Source organism: Pimephales promelas, chromosome 10 (genome assembly GCF_988280905.1).
Source record: "Pimephales promelas chromosome 10, fPimPro1.hap1.1, whole genome shotgun sequence".
Classification (NCBI taxonomy): domain Eukaryota; kingdom Metazoa; phylum Chordata; class Actinopteri; order Cypriniformes; family Leuciscidae; genus Pimephales; species Pimephales promelas.
Genome location: NC_142778.1, coordinates 15967788 through 15985230, shown reverse-complemented (window position 1 = coordinate 15985230; position 17443 = coordinate 15967788). Strand labels below are relative to the sequence as shown.

The following is a 17443-nucleotide window of genomic DNA, read 5'->3' as shown; positions in this document are numbered from 1 at the left end:
AGAAGTCCGCGTGCAAATGGAGACGCAAAAGTGTGTGAAATTCAATGTAGTATGCACTTCAGGCGGCTAGGAGTGCATACTACAACAACACTAAGTCCACGCGCCTGCGTACAACTTTCACCGTCAAGCAAACTTTTGCGTTTTTACCGTTACACGGGAACGCGGAGGTGGAGCGTTTTTAAGATTTCCACTCTGGAGGGTGGTTTCACTTTTTTTGCGTTTTTGAGCCTCAAAAACGCCATCGCCGTGTAAACGAAAGGCACATCCGATAAAATATTTTTACTTTTTCACCCGCGAGCGTTCTCGTGTAAACAGGGCCTAAGGACGGGAATCCGATTGAGGAACACCCCAGAAATGGCTCTGCTACGATGTTCCGATAAAGAAGTCACGCCGGGTGTTGAATATTGTCAGATTCAGGTAAGCTAACTTGCCTAACTGGTATGTGCTTGTTTGCCTAACTTTAGATTCGTGAAGTCCGTTCTATGAATGCATTTAAGATCAGTAACAAGCCGTAAACAAAATACAATGAATCTTGCATGATTACCATTGCCCACATACATGTTATTTATTTAACTTTGTGATATTGACCTAAGAGTCTGAAAGAATAAATGAATGAATGAATATTCACGGTAGTACAAGATAGTATGGTAACTTACATTAGTCTTACAATAGCTCACATTACTGCTATTGCACATTACGAGATGTAAACAACACTGGTCCAGATGCACTTCCTGTTTCAGTTTGTAAAAGGCTTCTTAATTTCAAATGTAAAGAAAATATCTTGAATATGTTTGTTTAACTTTTTGATTCAGTTGTTCTGTTGGTTGTACTTTAACCCAACGTTTATACAGTGTTAAAACTGAAACAGGAAGTGCTTCTGGACCAGTGTTGTTTACATCTTGTGAAATGGTCTATACAGAGATTGCTGATGCTAGCAGGCCAGCTAGCTACATCTCTCATTCAGATATTGATATTGACTTATGGCGAGTTAGGAGATTGTGTATTGTTTCGTTTTTAATTAATGTATCTTTCTCACACACTGTTCTGTGTAACTATGGGTGCCATCATCAATGAATTCTCCATGATCTATTTTAAGTAGCTACTAATGTAAAAAATGTGTATGGTTATAATATTTCCATAGATGCATCAATGAGAGTCAGTAATGCAGTGGATAACTATGAGGATGATCACATCCACATGCCCCACAGCTGTGATGCAGAATCACAATGGGAGGATCAATCTGTCTTTGGCCACAACCTGATCTTCTCAGAGAGACTCTCCAGCGTCTTGATGCTCTTTAGCGAAAGTATGAGCAGCACAGACTAACGTTACATGAAGAATCTTACAACGCTTCGAAAAGAATAAAAAAGGCACGTGACGTGAACATTGCGGTAAGTCCAATTATTGTTCTATAACGTGGCTGTAAGCCATAGTTCGGTTACAATTATTGTTTTGTCTCTTGCGGTTACTGTGATGGTCAGCTTATTCCAACTGAAAATTCAGTTTTGTGGTTCTTGAAGATTGTGAATCAATTTAATTGCTTTTTAATTTCAAACTTTACAGGAATCTGTAAGGCGCCTCCATAATTCAGAGAACAACCCACACAACCAGGTAAGACTGTTTCTTATATACTATAGCCTAAATGTTAGTTTAATCTACTACTCTATGGATTTGGAATGCCAAAAGTGAATTTCAGTAATGATACCTGCAACTTTCCCCCCCAGAATAAATTCATCACATAACCTGGCTGTGACCACTTACCTCTTCGAAGAATTAAGGTCAACTTTTACAGAAGTTGACCCTGAATGTGTAAAAGGTAATCTTAAAGATGTTGTAATCATTTTATTGTCCTCTGTTTTACTTATTTTTATTGCCATTACATTTATTTATGATATATTTAGCAGGTTGGAAGATGTATTTTGAGACTTTGCGGAGGAAGTATTCTTTGGCTCAGCCTGAAAAGGCCCAGAAAAGAAAAACTATGACAAGCATTGCAAAGAACCTTCAAAGAAAGCGACTGGTAAGTTAAGAAACTGGTTAAGCACTTTTTTTTCTCTTCAGAATGTAACTATCCTCCTCTCTGTGTTTTAGTGGTTAAGTTACTGTCATGTTTTTCAGTTGCTGGAGACCAGGTCCGGGGTTGTACAAACCAACACAGAAAAGGAACTTCGGAAGACCGCAACAATAGAACTGATGTCTGATGAAGATGATGCTATTGTTGATGGAAGGCCAGTGTGAATGGTGAGGTCTCCACCAATCTGCTCTCTGCTAGGTACTATAAAACAGACTAGAGGCTGACCCACACTATGCGTCACACCACCAGCGTATCATGGCAGTTTGAAAAATGTTAACTCGTAAAAAAAAAATATATATATATATATATATATATATATATATATAACCGTTCAAAAGTTTGGGGGTCGGTAAGATATTTTTTTTTTTGGTTTGGGGGGGATAGCTCAAATTAACTCAATACTTTTATTCAGCAAGGATGCATTAAATGAATCAAACGTGATAGTAAAGACATTTATAATGTTACAAAACATCATATTTCAAATAAATGAAATATAACTTTCTATTGATCAAATAATCCTAAAAAGTCTACAACTGTTTTCAACTTTGGTAATAATAATGAATATTTATTGAGCATCAAATCATCACATTAGAATGATTTCTGAAGGATCATGTGACACTGAAGACTGGAGTAATGATGCTAAAAATTCATCTTTGATCACAAGAATAATGTATTCCAATAGAAACGTTTATTTTAAATTGTCATAATATTTAACAATATTACTCTTACTTTTTTTGTATTTTTTATATATAAAAAAAAAAGCAGCCTTGGCGAGCATATGAGACTTCTTACCGATCCCAAACTTATAAACGGCAGTGTACACCTTGAATATTTTATATACACTTTAATTTCTTATTTATTTTTCTCGTATTATTTCATATATTTGTTCCTTTTTTTTGTTGTCCATGTTGCTTATCTCCATTTTGTTTACTTGTTTGCATTTTAATGTATGTTTATAATGCACTCTCTGTAATGTTCTATTTATTTATATTGTTTACTTGGAATATCTACGTATATTTTTTATATATATATATATATATATATGAAGAGTTCAGATGCAAAAGCCTCTAAATGCCATTTGAAATTTTCTCCTTTAATGATGATTTTTATCAAACTTGTATATTTAAGTTTAGTAATTTCACTTAAATAACAATTAATAGGCAATTATCATTGCCATTTAAGAGAAATTACTGAACTTAAATATACAAGTTTGATAAAAATCATCATTAAAGGAGAAAATTTCAAATGGAACTCTTCATATATTTTATATATATATATATGTAACTTTTTATATACACTGTGTACTTTATTCCTTTACATCTGTCCTTTAAAATGATTGGGTAAAAAAAAATTAACGAAAATAAAAAGTTTACAATTTATTTAATGTATGTTTATAATTTTCTTTGGAATGTCCATGATTTTTTTTTCTTCCTTTGAGATGTTATTACTTCATACTTTTTTTCTAGTTTTTGTTCCCAATTCCTCTGTAATGCTTGTTTATAATGCTATTTGGAATGTGTTATATACCTTAATAAAAATTTCAGACTTTCCCATTGTTCTTTGTGTGTTTAAATATAAATATAAATATATATAAATATATATATATATATATATATATATATATATATATATATATATATATATATATATCAAATTTATTTTAATGAATATATTAAAATTGGGGGAGGGAGGTTTGGTATATATTTGAGCAATATCTGCATAGCTGGTATATAACCAATCAAATCAGTATGCTACAAGGCCTAGGGTGGGCTATGTTTAAAAGTAACCAATAAAGTCCGTTTACTGGGTTTTCAATGTGTCCTGCCCTCCAATAGTGGTCTGGGTGTTGGGAGTGGCTTTAAAAGAACAACCAATCCAGTTTGGTTGGAAGGCAAAAAGGTGTGAATGTTTCCTGCAAAAAGGTGTGATTTTTTCCTGCTAAAAACTTTAATGGGATTACTTGCCATGGCAACAAATGGCTCTAGCACGGAAGTATACGTCCACAACATACATCCGATTTGGTATCATTCCGGATGTATGCGGATATATACAAACCCATGGAATTTGACATATCCGGCCACTATACTCCTGGATTCTTCCGAATTTCAGCAGTGTATACAGGAGTATACTGGTCCGGATACACCTATTTTCATGCAGTGGGAGCTGTTGAAGGACAGGGGTTATATGATGAAAAGAGGGGGTTCTGGTGATGACACGAGCAGCTGAATTCTGAAGAAGTTGGAGTTTTTGGAGAGATTTTTGAGGGAGGCCAAAAAGAAGAGAGTTGCAGTAATCAAGGCGGGAGGTGATGAGGCTGTGGATAAGGATAGAGGCAGTGTGAGAGGTAAGGGAGGGACGGAGGCGGTTAATGTTGCGAAGGTGGAAGTATGCAGACCGGCAGATGTTATTAATGGGTGACTGAAAAGATAGGGAGGAGTCAAGGATTACGCCCAGACTCTTGACCTGAGGGGAGGGGGAGACCAAGGAATTGTCAATGGGTAATGTGAAACTATTAATTTTGGAAAGTGTGGATTTGGTGGCAACAAGAAGGAGTTCAGTTTTATCACTGTTAAGTTTTAGGAAGTTTAAGGTGAACCAGTCTTTAATTTCAAGTAAGCAGTTAGTAAGGGACAAGGGGGGGAGCGAGGAGGTGGGTTTGCTGCATATATAGAGCTGAGTGTCATCTGCGTAACAATGAAAATGAATGTTGAATTTGCGGAAAATATTGCCAAGGGGAAGTAGGTAGGTGATGAAAAGGAGGGGGCCAAGAACTGAACCTTGAGGGATGCCAGAAGTGACAGGGCAGGGGTGGGATGTGAAAGATTTGAGTTGAATGAACTGAGTGCGGTCAGAGAGATATGAGCGGAACCAATCAAGAGGGGTATGGGAGATGCCAAGAGAAGAGAGTCTATTGAGGAGAGTGGTGTGAGAAATGGTATCAAAGGCCGCACTAAGATCAAGAAGGATGAGGATGGAGATGAGTCCAGAGTCAGCAGCTATGAGTAGATCATTGGTGATTTTTATTAGGGCAGTTTCGGTACTGTGGGAAGGGCGAAAACCAGACTGGAAAGGTTCATAAAAACTGTTGAGGGTAAGATAGGCGTGGAGTTGAGCAGACACTATTTTTTCAAGAATTTTAGAAATAAAGGGAAGATTTGAAATGGGACGAAGATTATTATAGTTAGTTGGATCTAAGCCAGGTTTTTTCAGAATCGGGGAGACAGATGCAGTTTTGAAAAGTGAGGGGAGAATACCAGAGGAAAGAGAGGAATGAATAATAGAGGTTATGAGGGGGAGGAGGGGAGAGAACAGGTTGAGGACTTGGATTTACGGATGAAATCAGAAATTTCGGAGGAGGAGGGCAATAAAAAGCAACAAAATGACTGGCTATTAGGGAGGGGCAAAGGGGGAGGGGGAGGCAAGGGGGTCGAATGTAATTGCTCATGAATGGAGTTGATTTTGTTATTAAAAAAGATAATCAATGATTTACAGGTCTCGCTAGAGTACATGTGGGAGGGTAGGGAATCAGGGGGGTTAAAAATTTTGTGCATTATTGAGAAGAGAGACCTGGAATTTCCTTCGTTAGAGCAGATGAGATCAGAATAGTAGTTTGATTTAATTAAAGCTATTGAATTTGAATAGAGAAGAAGATGAGTTTTGTGTATTTTTTTGTGAATGTGGAGACCAGTTTTTTTATAGAGGCGTTCAAGTTGGCGACCCTTGGCTTTCATGAGGCGGAGCTCTGATGAGAACCAAGGGGCAGAGCGGGAAAAGGACACAGATCGGGTTTTGAGAGGGGCGAGGGAGTTAAGAATATTGCAAAGTCCAGAGTTATAATGGATGGCGAGGTGGTCCGGAGACGAAAGATCAGGGATAGGCAAATTTTCAGTGTAGGAGGATATGATGTCTGGATCAATGTTTTTAATATTTCGAAACGAAATCTGGCGGACTGGCTTAATTACAGAGAGAGACAGGGAGATATTAAAGGACAAAAAAAAGTGATCAGAAATGTGAACATCAGCTGAACAATTGGAGGGAATTAAAACAAAGCAACAAATCAAATCAAGTGAATGTCCTTTTATGTGGGTGGGGAAATCAACAAACTGATGGAATCCAAAACTGTCTAAACAGGAGGTAAAGTCTCTGGTGAGTGGAAGGTTTGTATTGTCCATATGTATATTAAAATCACCTAAGAGAATGACATTAGGAGAGAGAGTAGAGAGGAGGGTGAGTAGTGTGGAGAATTCGTTTAAAAAGTCACTGTGTGGTTTGGGAGGGCGGTAGACTGTGGCAATAACTGTGGGAGTGGGACCAGGCAGTTGAAATACAGGATGAGAATGGTAAACAAACCCAGGTGGAGTGGATGCATTGAGCTGGAAGAAGTCACCAGGTTGTTGCCAGGTCTCCGTAAGACAGAGGAAGTCCAGCTTACGGTCAACGAGGAGATCCTGGATAAGCTGACCCTTGTTAGTGAGAGAGCGGACATTCAGGAGACCAAAGTTGACAGTAGAGTTGTTGTAGCCGGGGGCGGGGCTTGCTGCCTTAGCAAGGTAAGCAAGCGAACCGCAGTCAGCAGCCCGATTTGAGCATCGGTGAGAACGGCGAGCAGTGGACCAGAATGATGTTATAGGATTGGAGTCGTCGAAGTTGAAATTCTGGCGAGATCCGCGGTGGAAGTATCTCCGACGGGGAAGGAGCGCGATCTCCGGGTGTAGCTGTAGAACTGGCGGGGGAGGCACAGACAGGAGCCCGCGGAGCAGTAGGAGATCAGCCGCTGTATATAGGGTCAGACCTGCCCCGGGTCGATGTAAAATTGAAAGAACAGTCCAGAGGAGGATAAACCACGTGTAAAACTTGCAAGCCCACATTGTTGAACGGCAGCAGGAGCAGCGTAGAGTCGAGAAGATGAGTGGAGAATGAGGTTAGTATACCACACTCACACACCGAAGCATCAGGATCGCAACTTAAATGAGAACGTTTCAAGCGAGGCGAAGGCTTTTACTCTCGCTTGAGTGTAGATACACGGTCCAGTGATCCGTCAGAACGTTAAAATAACGTAAAATAGTTAAAAATAATTAAAAATAGTTGCCGGAGAGCAGCGGCTGCAAGACGCGCCAACGTCCACTCAACTAGAATTTTTTGAATAAGGGTGCATATTATATGCATATTATATGACCCCTTTAAACTTCATGCTGACTTGTACTCAGCTTTTGCCAAGATAAGTTCAAACTAAGATGTAGCTTTACAGTAAACTACGCTTCTCCATCCATTTACGCTTCTTTCCTTATGGTGGTGTGACTCCCCTTCTGTCCGGCATTAATGGCTGCAGTGTACTTGGCGCGTCAGCACACTCAACGGCTGCAACTACAGTGTGGTCTCCCCTGTGGACCAGCACGACACCTGTCTGGATTGAGTCGAGTAAGGGACATCTCTAGGGTCTTCAAGTTCTCTAGGACAGAAGGTTGAAGACCATTTGAAGAGGGTCTTCAAATGGTCTTCAACCTTCTGTCCTCAGTGTTTTGTTGACTAGCCCACAACACCTCAAGAGGGCTTGACGGTGACTTTGGCATCCCAGAGTCACCCCCCTCCGTCCCTCATTCAACTCAGCCCAGCTTACTGACCTCTACATCCCTCCTGCTGCTGAGATTCTCCGAGATTATAGATTATAATCTCAGATCAGCTCTTCGTCTGTTACGGAGGCCAGCAGAAGGGAAATGCTGTCTCTAAGCAGAGGATGGCCCACTGGATAGTGGATGCCATCGCCTTGGATGTGGATGCACGAAGCCCAATCCTTGCCCGCCCGGATAGAGAGGAGTGTCACTTCTTGGGCGCTGACACATGGCGCCTTGGTGACAGATATCTGTAGAGACGCGGGCTGGGCGACACCTAACACGTTCACTAGGTTTTATAGCTTACGTGTTTAGCCGGTTTCTTCCTGTGTGCTCGCTTCAACCAGCCGGTAACACAGAAGTTCTCGCTCTAGTGTCGGCTTGCTGCGCCACTCCCCTCCGCGGAGCGGATACGTGCGCTTTTTGCTCCAGTCGAGTTCCCCACTCAGGCAAACCCTGTGAGTTCCTCCGCACCCCTTCGGCAACCGGGTGTTGCAGAGCGTCTGAAGGAGTAATATTATCAGTGTTTTGTAATTAAAGCTAAGAAATTCTTCACTTACAAGGATAAGTCAGACCATTGGCAGAGGTAATTTTACACCAATGAGGACATATTTATGAATAAAGACATTGATTTTAGCTAATAAAATACTTAAAAACTACACAGTGTACCTTTAAGATTTGGACCATGGACTGGAAAATGTTTTACTTTCATGATTATTTTTATGGTACGTTTTTGGTGTATTTTTATTTTCCACAGCAAACTAAATAAAAATTATATGATGTAATGATTCAATGATTGTTTAACTTGTATTAATTTTACGATTTTATAGTGTAGTCATGTTCAGAATTATGTAATCCTTTGAAATTATGTGACATGAGATGACATACAGAACAGAATGAAATGTTATAATTTTAAATTAATTAAATGAACGAACTGCATTTAATAAATGTGAATGGAAACAATCTCATTGATCATAAATACAATAGAGTCAACAGATTAATTCCATTAATTAAAAATTCAGAGACTAAATAAGGATGCATAATAAAGTTCCGTAAAGTTCAGACATAAATAAGTAACCTTTTAGATGCAGGTAATACATTAATGTTGTACTGTGGCGAGGGGGGTGTAGTTCTGCGAAGTCTGTAGCGGGAGAGAGTGGGCGGAGCCAGGCGATGAGAGAAAAAGAGAGAGAGAGAGAGGGACTCTGACTGGGACTCAAGGGAGACTGGCGATCCTGAAAGAAGGACCATTTATTTGAGAAGATAGAAACTGTCTCGTGCTGTGGATTGTCCACTGTGAGTGCGCTGTTTACGCGCTGTGCTCTGTTTATTTGGTGAATTGTGAATAAACTCCCGAGTCCCAGTCATGCTGACCCTGTCTTCTTCCTTCCTCACCTATTGAACCTCCTCACATGTACGTTTTAGTGTCTATGCAAACATGGTTGAACAACATTTGACCTAATATACACTCAAATACGTATGACATTACATTGATTTGGCTCTTTGTTATTGAATACATTTTATGATGTAAAAGTGTTTGTTTGTACATGCTTTAACATTATTTATGTTATAGAATAAACATCAAAATATGCAATGTTAATATATGCCCGTTTATTTTTTAATGCAATCTATATGCAACCTTTTCCCATCAAATGTTGCTTTGTATTTTGTTCAGGCTTACACAAAATGATATAACATTTAGGTGCAAATATGCAGAAAAGTAAACCAAAGCTTGAAGCTAAAATGGCAAATATCTCCACAGCTACAGTATATTTCCCAGGAGGACTGACATAAGATGGGATAAATGTGATCCATACTGTACAGAATATAAGCATACTGAATGTGATGAATTTAGCTTCATTAAAATTATCGGGCAGTTTGCGAGCCAGAAAAGCCAGAATGAAGCACAAGACAGCCAGTAGGCCAATATAACCTAGAACAGCCCCAAAACCTATTTTAGAACCCAAACTGCACTCAAGAACGATCTTTTCATGATAATATTTCAAATTTTTGTAGGGAAATGGGGGTGATTTTGTTAGCCAAAGAACACAGATAAGAACTTGTATAAGTGTAAAGGCAAGAACACTGAGTCTTTGTTGAGGAGGTCCAAACCATTTCATGACATTACTTCCCGGAAGTGTAGCCTTGAAGGCCATTAACACTACTATTGTTTTCCCCAGAACACAGGAAATACAGAGGACAAAAGTGATGCCAAATGCTGTGTGACGCAACATACAAGACCACTCAGTGGGCCGACCAATAAAAGTAAGTGAACAAAGGAAACAAAGAATCAATGAGAAGAGCAGCAGGAAGCTCAGCTCTGAGTTGTTGGCTTTTACTATGGGGGTGTCCTTCTTACTGTAAAAAAGAATTACCATAAACACAGTTAATCCTACTCCAAACAGTGAGAAAAAGACTAGCACTATACCCATAACTTCACTGAATGACAGAAACTCTACAGCCTTTAACACACATTTATTTTTCTGAGCATTAGACCAGTATTCCCCTTGACACTGCTTGCAGTTATTTGAATCTGGAAAGAAAGTAATGATACTTGTAGTTAGAAACAAATGTGAGGTGCAACAAAAAAGACTGTTTTATTGCAAATGCTAGATTATATGTTTTATTATGAACTTTTAGCATGAAAACGTCTCGTTAAGTATGTAAACCTCGTTCCCTGAGTAGGGAACGGAGACGTTCCGTCGGATGACGACGAATGGGGTTTCGCTTAGAAGGCCTATCAACTTCGAGTATTACAAAACAAGTCAATGGCAAAGAAATGTCATGGGTCTGCAGAATTTGCATAGCATATCTCCACCTTACCTCATGGGTGTAAAAGGATACAATATGCAGATATGTTTCTTCGCTGAGGAGCCAAGACTGAGCTCGGCTGTTCCAGCAGTCTAGTTGAAGTGGCAGGAAGACGTAATGTCTCCGTTCTCCTTCTCCAGGACAATGAAGTATGGGCTGTAAAAGCTGGACATCATTTCGGCTGGAGGGAGAGTCTCAATCGTACCCTTTGCCAGCAGGGTAGCAACCTCCGCTCTCATGATAGGAGCATAGCTATCGACCATAGAGCAGACTCCCCAGAAGCGGGGGGTAGACTGTTCAAACTGAATCACATAGCGGAGCCTGATGATTCGAGCAATCCAGCAAGACAGGTTGGGAAGCTCAGGGAGGCTCTCAATGACTATGCCAGCGGGGTCACGCGAACCAAAGATGTCCCCTCGGTGGTACAGCGAAGTGGAATGACCAGCCCGGATGTGGACGGCATAGCGGCCCTCGCGCACATCAACCAGGTTAAGTCAGAAATGTCTGACCACGCATGTGGACATCACCTGACTCAGGGAGTGTGCGGTCACCTTCGTCACTCATGGAGCAAGGTCGCTGACGGCAGGCTGCTCTTGGATGAGCCGTGAATCAGCCCTACCCTTGTGCATGTCATTGAGCACCCAAAAAGATGGTAATGTAGTGAGGTGGCAGCCTGCCCCGCAGCTCTATAGGTCCTTGCCACCGGAGTAAACAAAAAACCTGCAGTGGGGACACATAAGTGTTGCCACAGAACACTCCACGGGGGAAACCCCATTGTATCCTTGGCCGCGGCCTCTGCGAGGGCAGAGAAGGCGGAAGAGGTTGCTAAGCAGTCGCGAAAAGTCAAAGGAGACTCCATGATCTCATGACCTCTTCATGCACATCCGGGTAGAAAGGATTTGGGTTCGCCACCCCCGATATACATGACTGAATGAAACGGGCGGGCCGGCGAACTCACTCGGGATCACATGGGTTGCAATGTGAAAGACAGGGTGTGGACCGACGAATTTTCGTCGGTTTAGTTCCAGACCTGCCGTATTAGGTCACCCTGGCCACCAGCTGAAATATTATCTCACGTGGAGAAAAATAGATCGGGACTGGATGAGGGGACTCTCACTCTATTGACCTCATTGAGTCCCTACCATCACATTGCGATGGTCACGTTCCCTCTGGGAGAATGTGACACATCCATGAGCGCTGTCTGAGCGCGATCGGAGCCCAAACAAGTCAAAACAGTGCTAGTGACCATCAGCAAAATATATCAGAATACCGTACTCAGAATTTGAAATACACAGGCAAATTGTCTTTAGAATGACGCGTCTTTAAAAAGATGTGCCGCATGCACGCTCTTTTTGTGAGAGAAAATCTTGCAGCAGTGCTGAAACGCCCAGAGAGAAACACACACGCTGTTCAGTTAAGCAGGCAGGAATATGAAACTCGCTGGAACTCGCCATCACACCAACACCGACTGGAAACTGCTTGTCTAAAAGATTCTCGAAGATTGATAGAGTAGGCTGCAGGAGTGGTTTCCAGCGTCCTCCTTTTATACCCACGAGGTAAGGTGGAGATACACTACGCAAATTCCGCAGACCCATGGCATTGCTTTGCCTTTGGCTCGTTTTGTAATACTCAAAGTCGATAGGCTTTCTAAGCGAAACCCCATTCGTCGTCATCCGACGGAACTCGTGTGATAACGAAAAGGTAACCAAAGTTTCAATTATTAAGTGTGCATCGACTTTTTGTTTCAAAGGTCAGAACTTTGAACTTTATGATGTAAATTTTTTGAATTTTACTTGTCATAAATTCATCTATTACTGTTCCTACATAATTTGTATAAAAAACAGTGCTAAAAAAGTACTAGTGGGACGGTAACAGTTAAGAAACATCTCGGGTTACGTATGTAACCCTACTTCCCCTAAGGGAACAGATGCTGTGTGGAAAATGCGGTGGGAACGCCTCCAGCGTAGTGCATTTGAAGCATGAATGAAATCAGTCAATGGCAAGACGGAACGTTTTAGGCAAATTACGTCTCTGACCAGGAAACTGTAAAGCAACCCTCAGAACACAAGCGAAACAGCTTACATACAACATACCCGGGATGTTCCCCTTCAGATAACTACCGCTGCGTGGAAAACGCGGTGGGAGCGCAATACCCACATCGCCATACAAGCAAGTCTCTGTAGTGTGTAATCAGGGCGCATAGGCTGACGAAAGAACTTGCGCCCCAGGAGTGGAGCTAAAATCAAGACTATAAAACCTGAATAGCCATACTTCGAGTAGAATGAGCCTGGACAGCCAAAGGTGAAGGCTGACTGACCGACTTGTAAGCAAGTGAGATGGCCTCGACCACCCATTTGCTCATCCTTTGCTTAGATGTAGGGTACCCCTTGTTGGGAGCCCCAAAACAAACAAACAGCTGTTCAGACTTCCTGCACAGGGCAGCTCTGTGGACAAACATCTAGAGCCCTGACTGGGAAGAGGAAATTAAGTTCAGAAATGGAGGAGAACAAAGAGCCTGCAGTATGACAGGTCTAACTACAGTAGTTGGAACTTTTTTGAACATAACCTAGCCTAGTATAGAGAAAGGCCTTAGCCATGCCAGGTGAGAACTCCAGGCATGAGGGGGCAACCGCGAGTGCTTGAATGTCTAAAAATCTTTTGAGAGACGAAATAGCAAGCAGGAACATAGTTTTGAGAGTGAGGAACTTCTCTGAAACCTCCTCACGGGGCTCGAAAGGAGCTAGGGAGAGACCCTCTAAGACAATGGCCAAGTCCCATGAAGGCGCCCTCGTGCATACTGCTGGCCTCAGCCTCAAAGTGCCAAGAAGGAAGAGAGATATAAGTGAGTGTTTCCCAAGAGAAAATCCACTCAAATGGGCATGGAAAGCAGCTAAGGTATAGAAAAAAGGAAAGCAGGAACCAGGTATACCTTCAGTGTGGAGTACCACTGTACCAACGGGGCAGTTAACTGGGTCCTGTTGGCGCTCTCCACACCAAGAGGTGAAAAGTTCTACCTCACAGCATATAGCTTCCTTGTAGCGGGAGCTCTGGATTGGAGAATAGTCTCGACGACCTCAGTCGAGAGACCGGATTCTATGAGCTGAGCCCCCTCAGAGGCCAAGCCCACAGTCTCCATAGCTCTGGGTGGGGGTGAAGGATCGACCCACTCGCCTGAGATAGTAGGTCCCTTCTGATCAGAATATCCAGGGGAGATGTCTGCCTCCTGATTCAGATACCCTGGGAGATAAATCTTCTCAAAGATAGAAGTTTCCCCTGGGACCATAGAAGGATCTGACGAACTAGCTTGAATAATGGGCACAACCACAGTCCCCCCTGATAGTTTATGTAGGAGACCACCAATGTGCTGTCTGACCGGACGGTCTCTGGAAGTTTCCCAGTAAGTAACTGGCCTAGCTTGATCTGATTTACAGCAATGAGAATCGAAGCAATACGAGCAAGGGACAGTTGTGCCTGTCTAAGCATTAGACTGATTAGTGTAAATTTTTCTAGATACAGGTCTAGCCAAAGCTAAAAAAAGGTAAATACTGGCGAGAAGGCTGTATGCGAGTCTCCAGTCTCCTCAGTTACAACACTTTCAATATCCAGCTCCTCGGAACTGGATAATTGAAGCTGCTGAACATCATGTGCCTCAGCATGGGCGGAGGAAACCGCAATGCATGCTTCCAACCCTGGGACAGAGGCACTGGATCTCATCGGTGAAAGCTGAGCTTGATGAAATCCATCTGCGAACCCCATGGCGAGCTTCTCCGCTCTGCCTTAACAGAATCGGGACCCCGCGCCACGTGTAGCGCACAACGAGCTGCCCTCCTCAAAGAGCGATCGCCACAAGCGCAGCGTTCTTTGGGGAAAACGCTCGCAATCAGCCCCCTCGAGAGTTGACTGGGCATGCTGCATTCCCAAAGAGCAACACATAGCTGGTGTGAATCCCCAACTGTGATGTAACGGGGAACCACTTTCTATAATGCTGCTCGCTCGTCACTTCTTTCTCTCTGTTCATTTAAGGTTTTTTAAATATATATAGTGGATATAAATATAGTGAAAACTCCTGCCTAGTAACAATTAGAAACAGACAAACACGAAATAGACAGATTTCAAACATACACAGAGCGCTGCTGAAGTAACAGAAGCTCTTTCGCTTGTGTTCTGAGGGGTGCTTTATAGTTTCCTGGTCGGTGACGTCACGCGCCTACTATGTTCTGTCTCGCCATTGACTGATTTCATTCATGCTTCAGACACACTGAGCTGTGTCCATGCAGCGGTAGTTACCTGAAGGGGAACAGCATTCAGAACATGCAATCCAAGAGGGGAAACATAAAAATGAATGGTCTATTTTAAAACTGTGAAATGTGCTAAAGATTACCTGTCTCATTACTGATTTCTCCTTCTGCACATGGAATACAGTCATAACAGCAGACAGGTCTTCCTTTCTGTGTAGCCTTCCTAGTGCCTGGAGGACAGCTCTCACTGCAGACAGACCTTGGCTTCTACATAGAAATATACATTACTCTTAGTAATGTATACTAAATGATGAATGAAGATATATTTACAATAATTACTCTACTGTTACATATTTCAATCTTTAAATGATGCAAAGATATCAGAAACAAAATCATTTGAAAGTGCTTTTACAAAAAAATAATAACCATTACCACCACAGTACTGTCCTTTTGTTTAATACTGACTCTAATACTAAACAGATTGTTTATTTTTAAATGTATTCTTCTAACCTTTATGTCATTTGTATAGGACAGTGAAAGTATTTTACCAATTTGTTCTTCCAGTTTCAAGAAACTCTATAGGCCAAACATGCTATTGCCCTTTACCTCTAGCTTTCCTCCAGCCCAGATTATGTTTTTAGTATTAAGCACAAAGCGCTGATGAGGAGGAAGTGAGACATCATAGTATCCCACTGGTTTAAATTGGACCGATCCATTTGAGTCTTTCTGCCAGTTCACAACTTCATATTGCGCTACTGCGGCACCAGTGCTGTCAAACCACAAACGATCTCCCATCTTTATAGTGAAATTTACATTTTTCAGAGCCTCAACAACCTATTGAGAAATAGGCATTTTAAGAGATTTTCAAAAATAAATAGTGCTATCCTCTTACTTTTTATTACACTTCCGCTTATGTTTTACTTGTTTTACCTGGTGTGGTTCTATTTTCAGGCCTTTCTCACAACCTGCTTGTTCTTTGCACTTGAGAAGACTTTGAAGTGAATGAGCCACAGCATAAACTGCTTTGTAGACATTGCTTGAATATCTTTGTTCAGGCACATCTTCATTGTAGTTTTTCAGTGCAAGTAGATCCTGATATTTGTTACAACTTAATGCATATTGAGAAAAATTCCCCTCAGCATGTGGGCATGGAAAAATTGTTTCCCAGAATGCTTTTATAACATAATCTGCTAAACCTCCAATATCAATTTTTCTGACTCCAAAACCCAATGATCCTCCCAGCACACGAAAACTGTTTGGAATGATCAGACTCTTTGCAGTTATCCATCCTTCAACTCCAATCATTTGGAGGTCTGTAATGTTCTGAATACTTAGCTGCTCAAGCAGATTATACATTTCAGAACTGGTAAGAAATGCAACAATTACTTTTGCAGTGCCTTTTTTTATTGTGTCCACCACTTTTTGTAGTTTTTCTGGCTCTGTTCGATAGAATTTCACAGAGTACTCCACACAAATTCCCTCCTCCTGGGCTGTATTCAAAAATATGGACATTCCATTGTTTCCATAGTCATTGTCACTGTTCACAGCTCCAACCCAAGACCAGCCAAAATATTTTACTATGTGAGCTAATGCCCTGCTCTGGTGGTAATCACTAGCAATAGTCCTGAAGAAGTAAGGATATTCTTTCCTATTACTGAGACATTCACATGAGGCTGAAGGACTTATCTGAGGAAAAAAAGCAAACAGTTAAAATGGCATTAGTTTGGAGATTATGTCAACCTAACTCTAATCCATCTTCTGATGTTGTTGGACCTTACCACTGGAATTTTAAAAGGTCCTGTAGTTCTGGACAGAATTACAGTAGCAGAAGACTCTGTTTCTCCTATGATAGTATGGATAGGAGACTGTCCATTGCATCTGTTTTTTGCTGTAAATTCTGGACCATTCATCAATGCCATAGTTGCACTCATTGAAGACAGTCTTGAACCACAGGTATCATAAATTTTGTAGCCAATAGAAACATTTGGTAACAAACTTTGACTTTGGTTAATCTCCTCAATGGCAAAGATCATGGTCTGAGCCATTCGAAAATCTCTTAGACTCACACTGTAAAACAGTAAACCAGTTTGTTAAACATAGACCAAAACACTTTATTTTAAAATCTTTTAAATTTAACTTGTTCACACCTGAAATACATTAGCATTCCACATATTATATTATTGATATTACATATGGGCTGTAAGGATTATATAAAATAGTTTCCAAAGTAACAAACCTTGAGCATGATAGAAGAAGAGGTTTTTGTGTAAACTCAAATGAAGGTAATGACTCTATACCATGGACTGAAAAAAGTGCTCCGATAATAATATCTCCATCCTTGGATAACAGCGGGTATTTTGGGTCTCCCATCATTCGGCAAAGAGGCTTTTCTGCCTTTGCATGAATTTGAAAGATAAGCAACAATGTGTAAAGAAAGAAATACATTGCAAATATTGAGCTCAACTGTGGTCCCATGCAACTGACTTGATAACATGTTTGCACTTTTATAGGCATAATTAATACAGATGATTGATTGTTAATTTAGCCAATGAACTCGTAGAGGAGAACATGTGTCAGGTCAAACAAGGGTGCAATAGAGCCATGCTGATATGATAGAGTTTGATTTTTTCACAAAGTAGTAAATTCTATCCAGATATGAGTGTGTATTTTTTATAGGTGGGTTTTTATATCTATCTATCTATCTATCTATC

The 17443-nt window shown here is 41.1% G+C and overlaps 1 protein-coding gene and 2 long non-coding RNA genes across 3 annotated transcripts; 2 read left to right on the top strand and 1 right to left on the bottom strand.

The window, feature by feature from the left end:
* On the top strand, positions 1 to 1348 carry LOC148977353 (uncharacterized). The gene is made up of 2 exons (XR_016169883.1): positions 1 to 417; positions 1142 to 1348. It is a non-coding gene; the product is annotated as an uncharacterized LOC148977353 (long non-coding RNA).
* Positions 1349 to 1641: 293 nt separating this feature from the next.
* Positions 1642 to 2814, top strand: LOC148977352 (uncharacterized). Its single transcript, XR_016169882.1, has 3 exons — positions 1642 to 1816; positions 1902 to 2020; positions 2119 to 2814. It is a non-coding gene; the product is annotated as an uncharacterized LOC148977352 (long non-coding RNA).
* Positions 2815 to 9311: 6497 nt separating this feature from the next.
* Positions 9312 to 17177, bottom strand: LOC120485970 (extracellular calcium-sensing receptor-like). The gene is made up of 6 exons (XM_039681806.2): positions 16969 to 17177; positions 16511 to 16799; positions 15663 to 16418; positions 15339 to 15566; positions 14876 to 14999; positions 9312 to 10216 (listed from the first exon to the last, which is right to left on the bottom strand). Exons 1-6 carry the CDS (start codon positions 17175 to 17177, stop codon positions 9312 to 9314), a joined length of 2511 nt encoding a protein of 836 aa, XP_039537740.2.
* Positions 17178 to 17443: the final 266 nt, after the last annotated feature.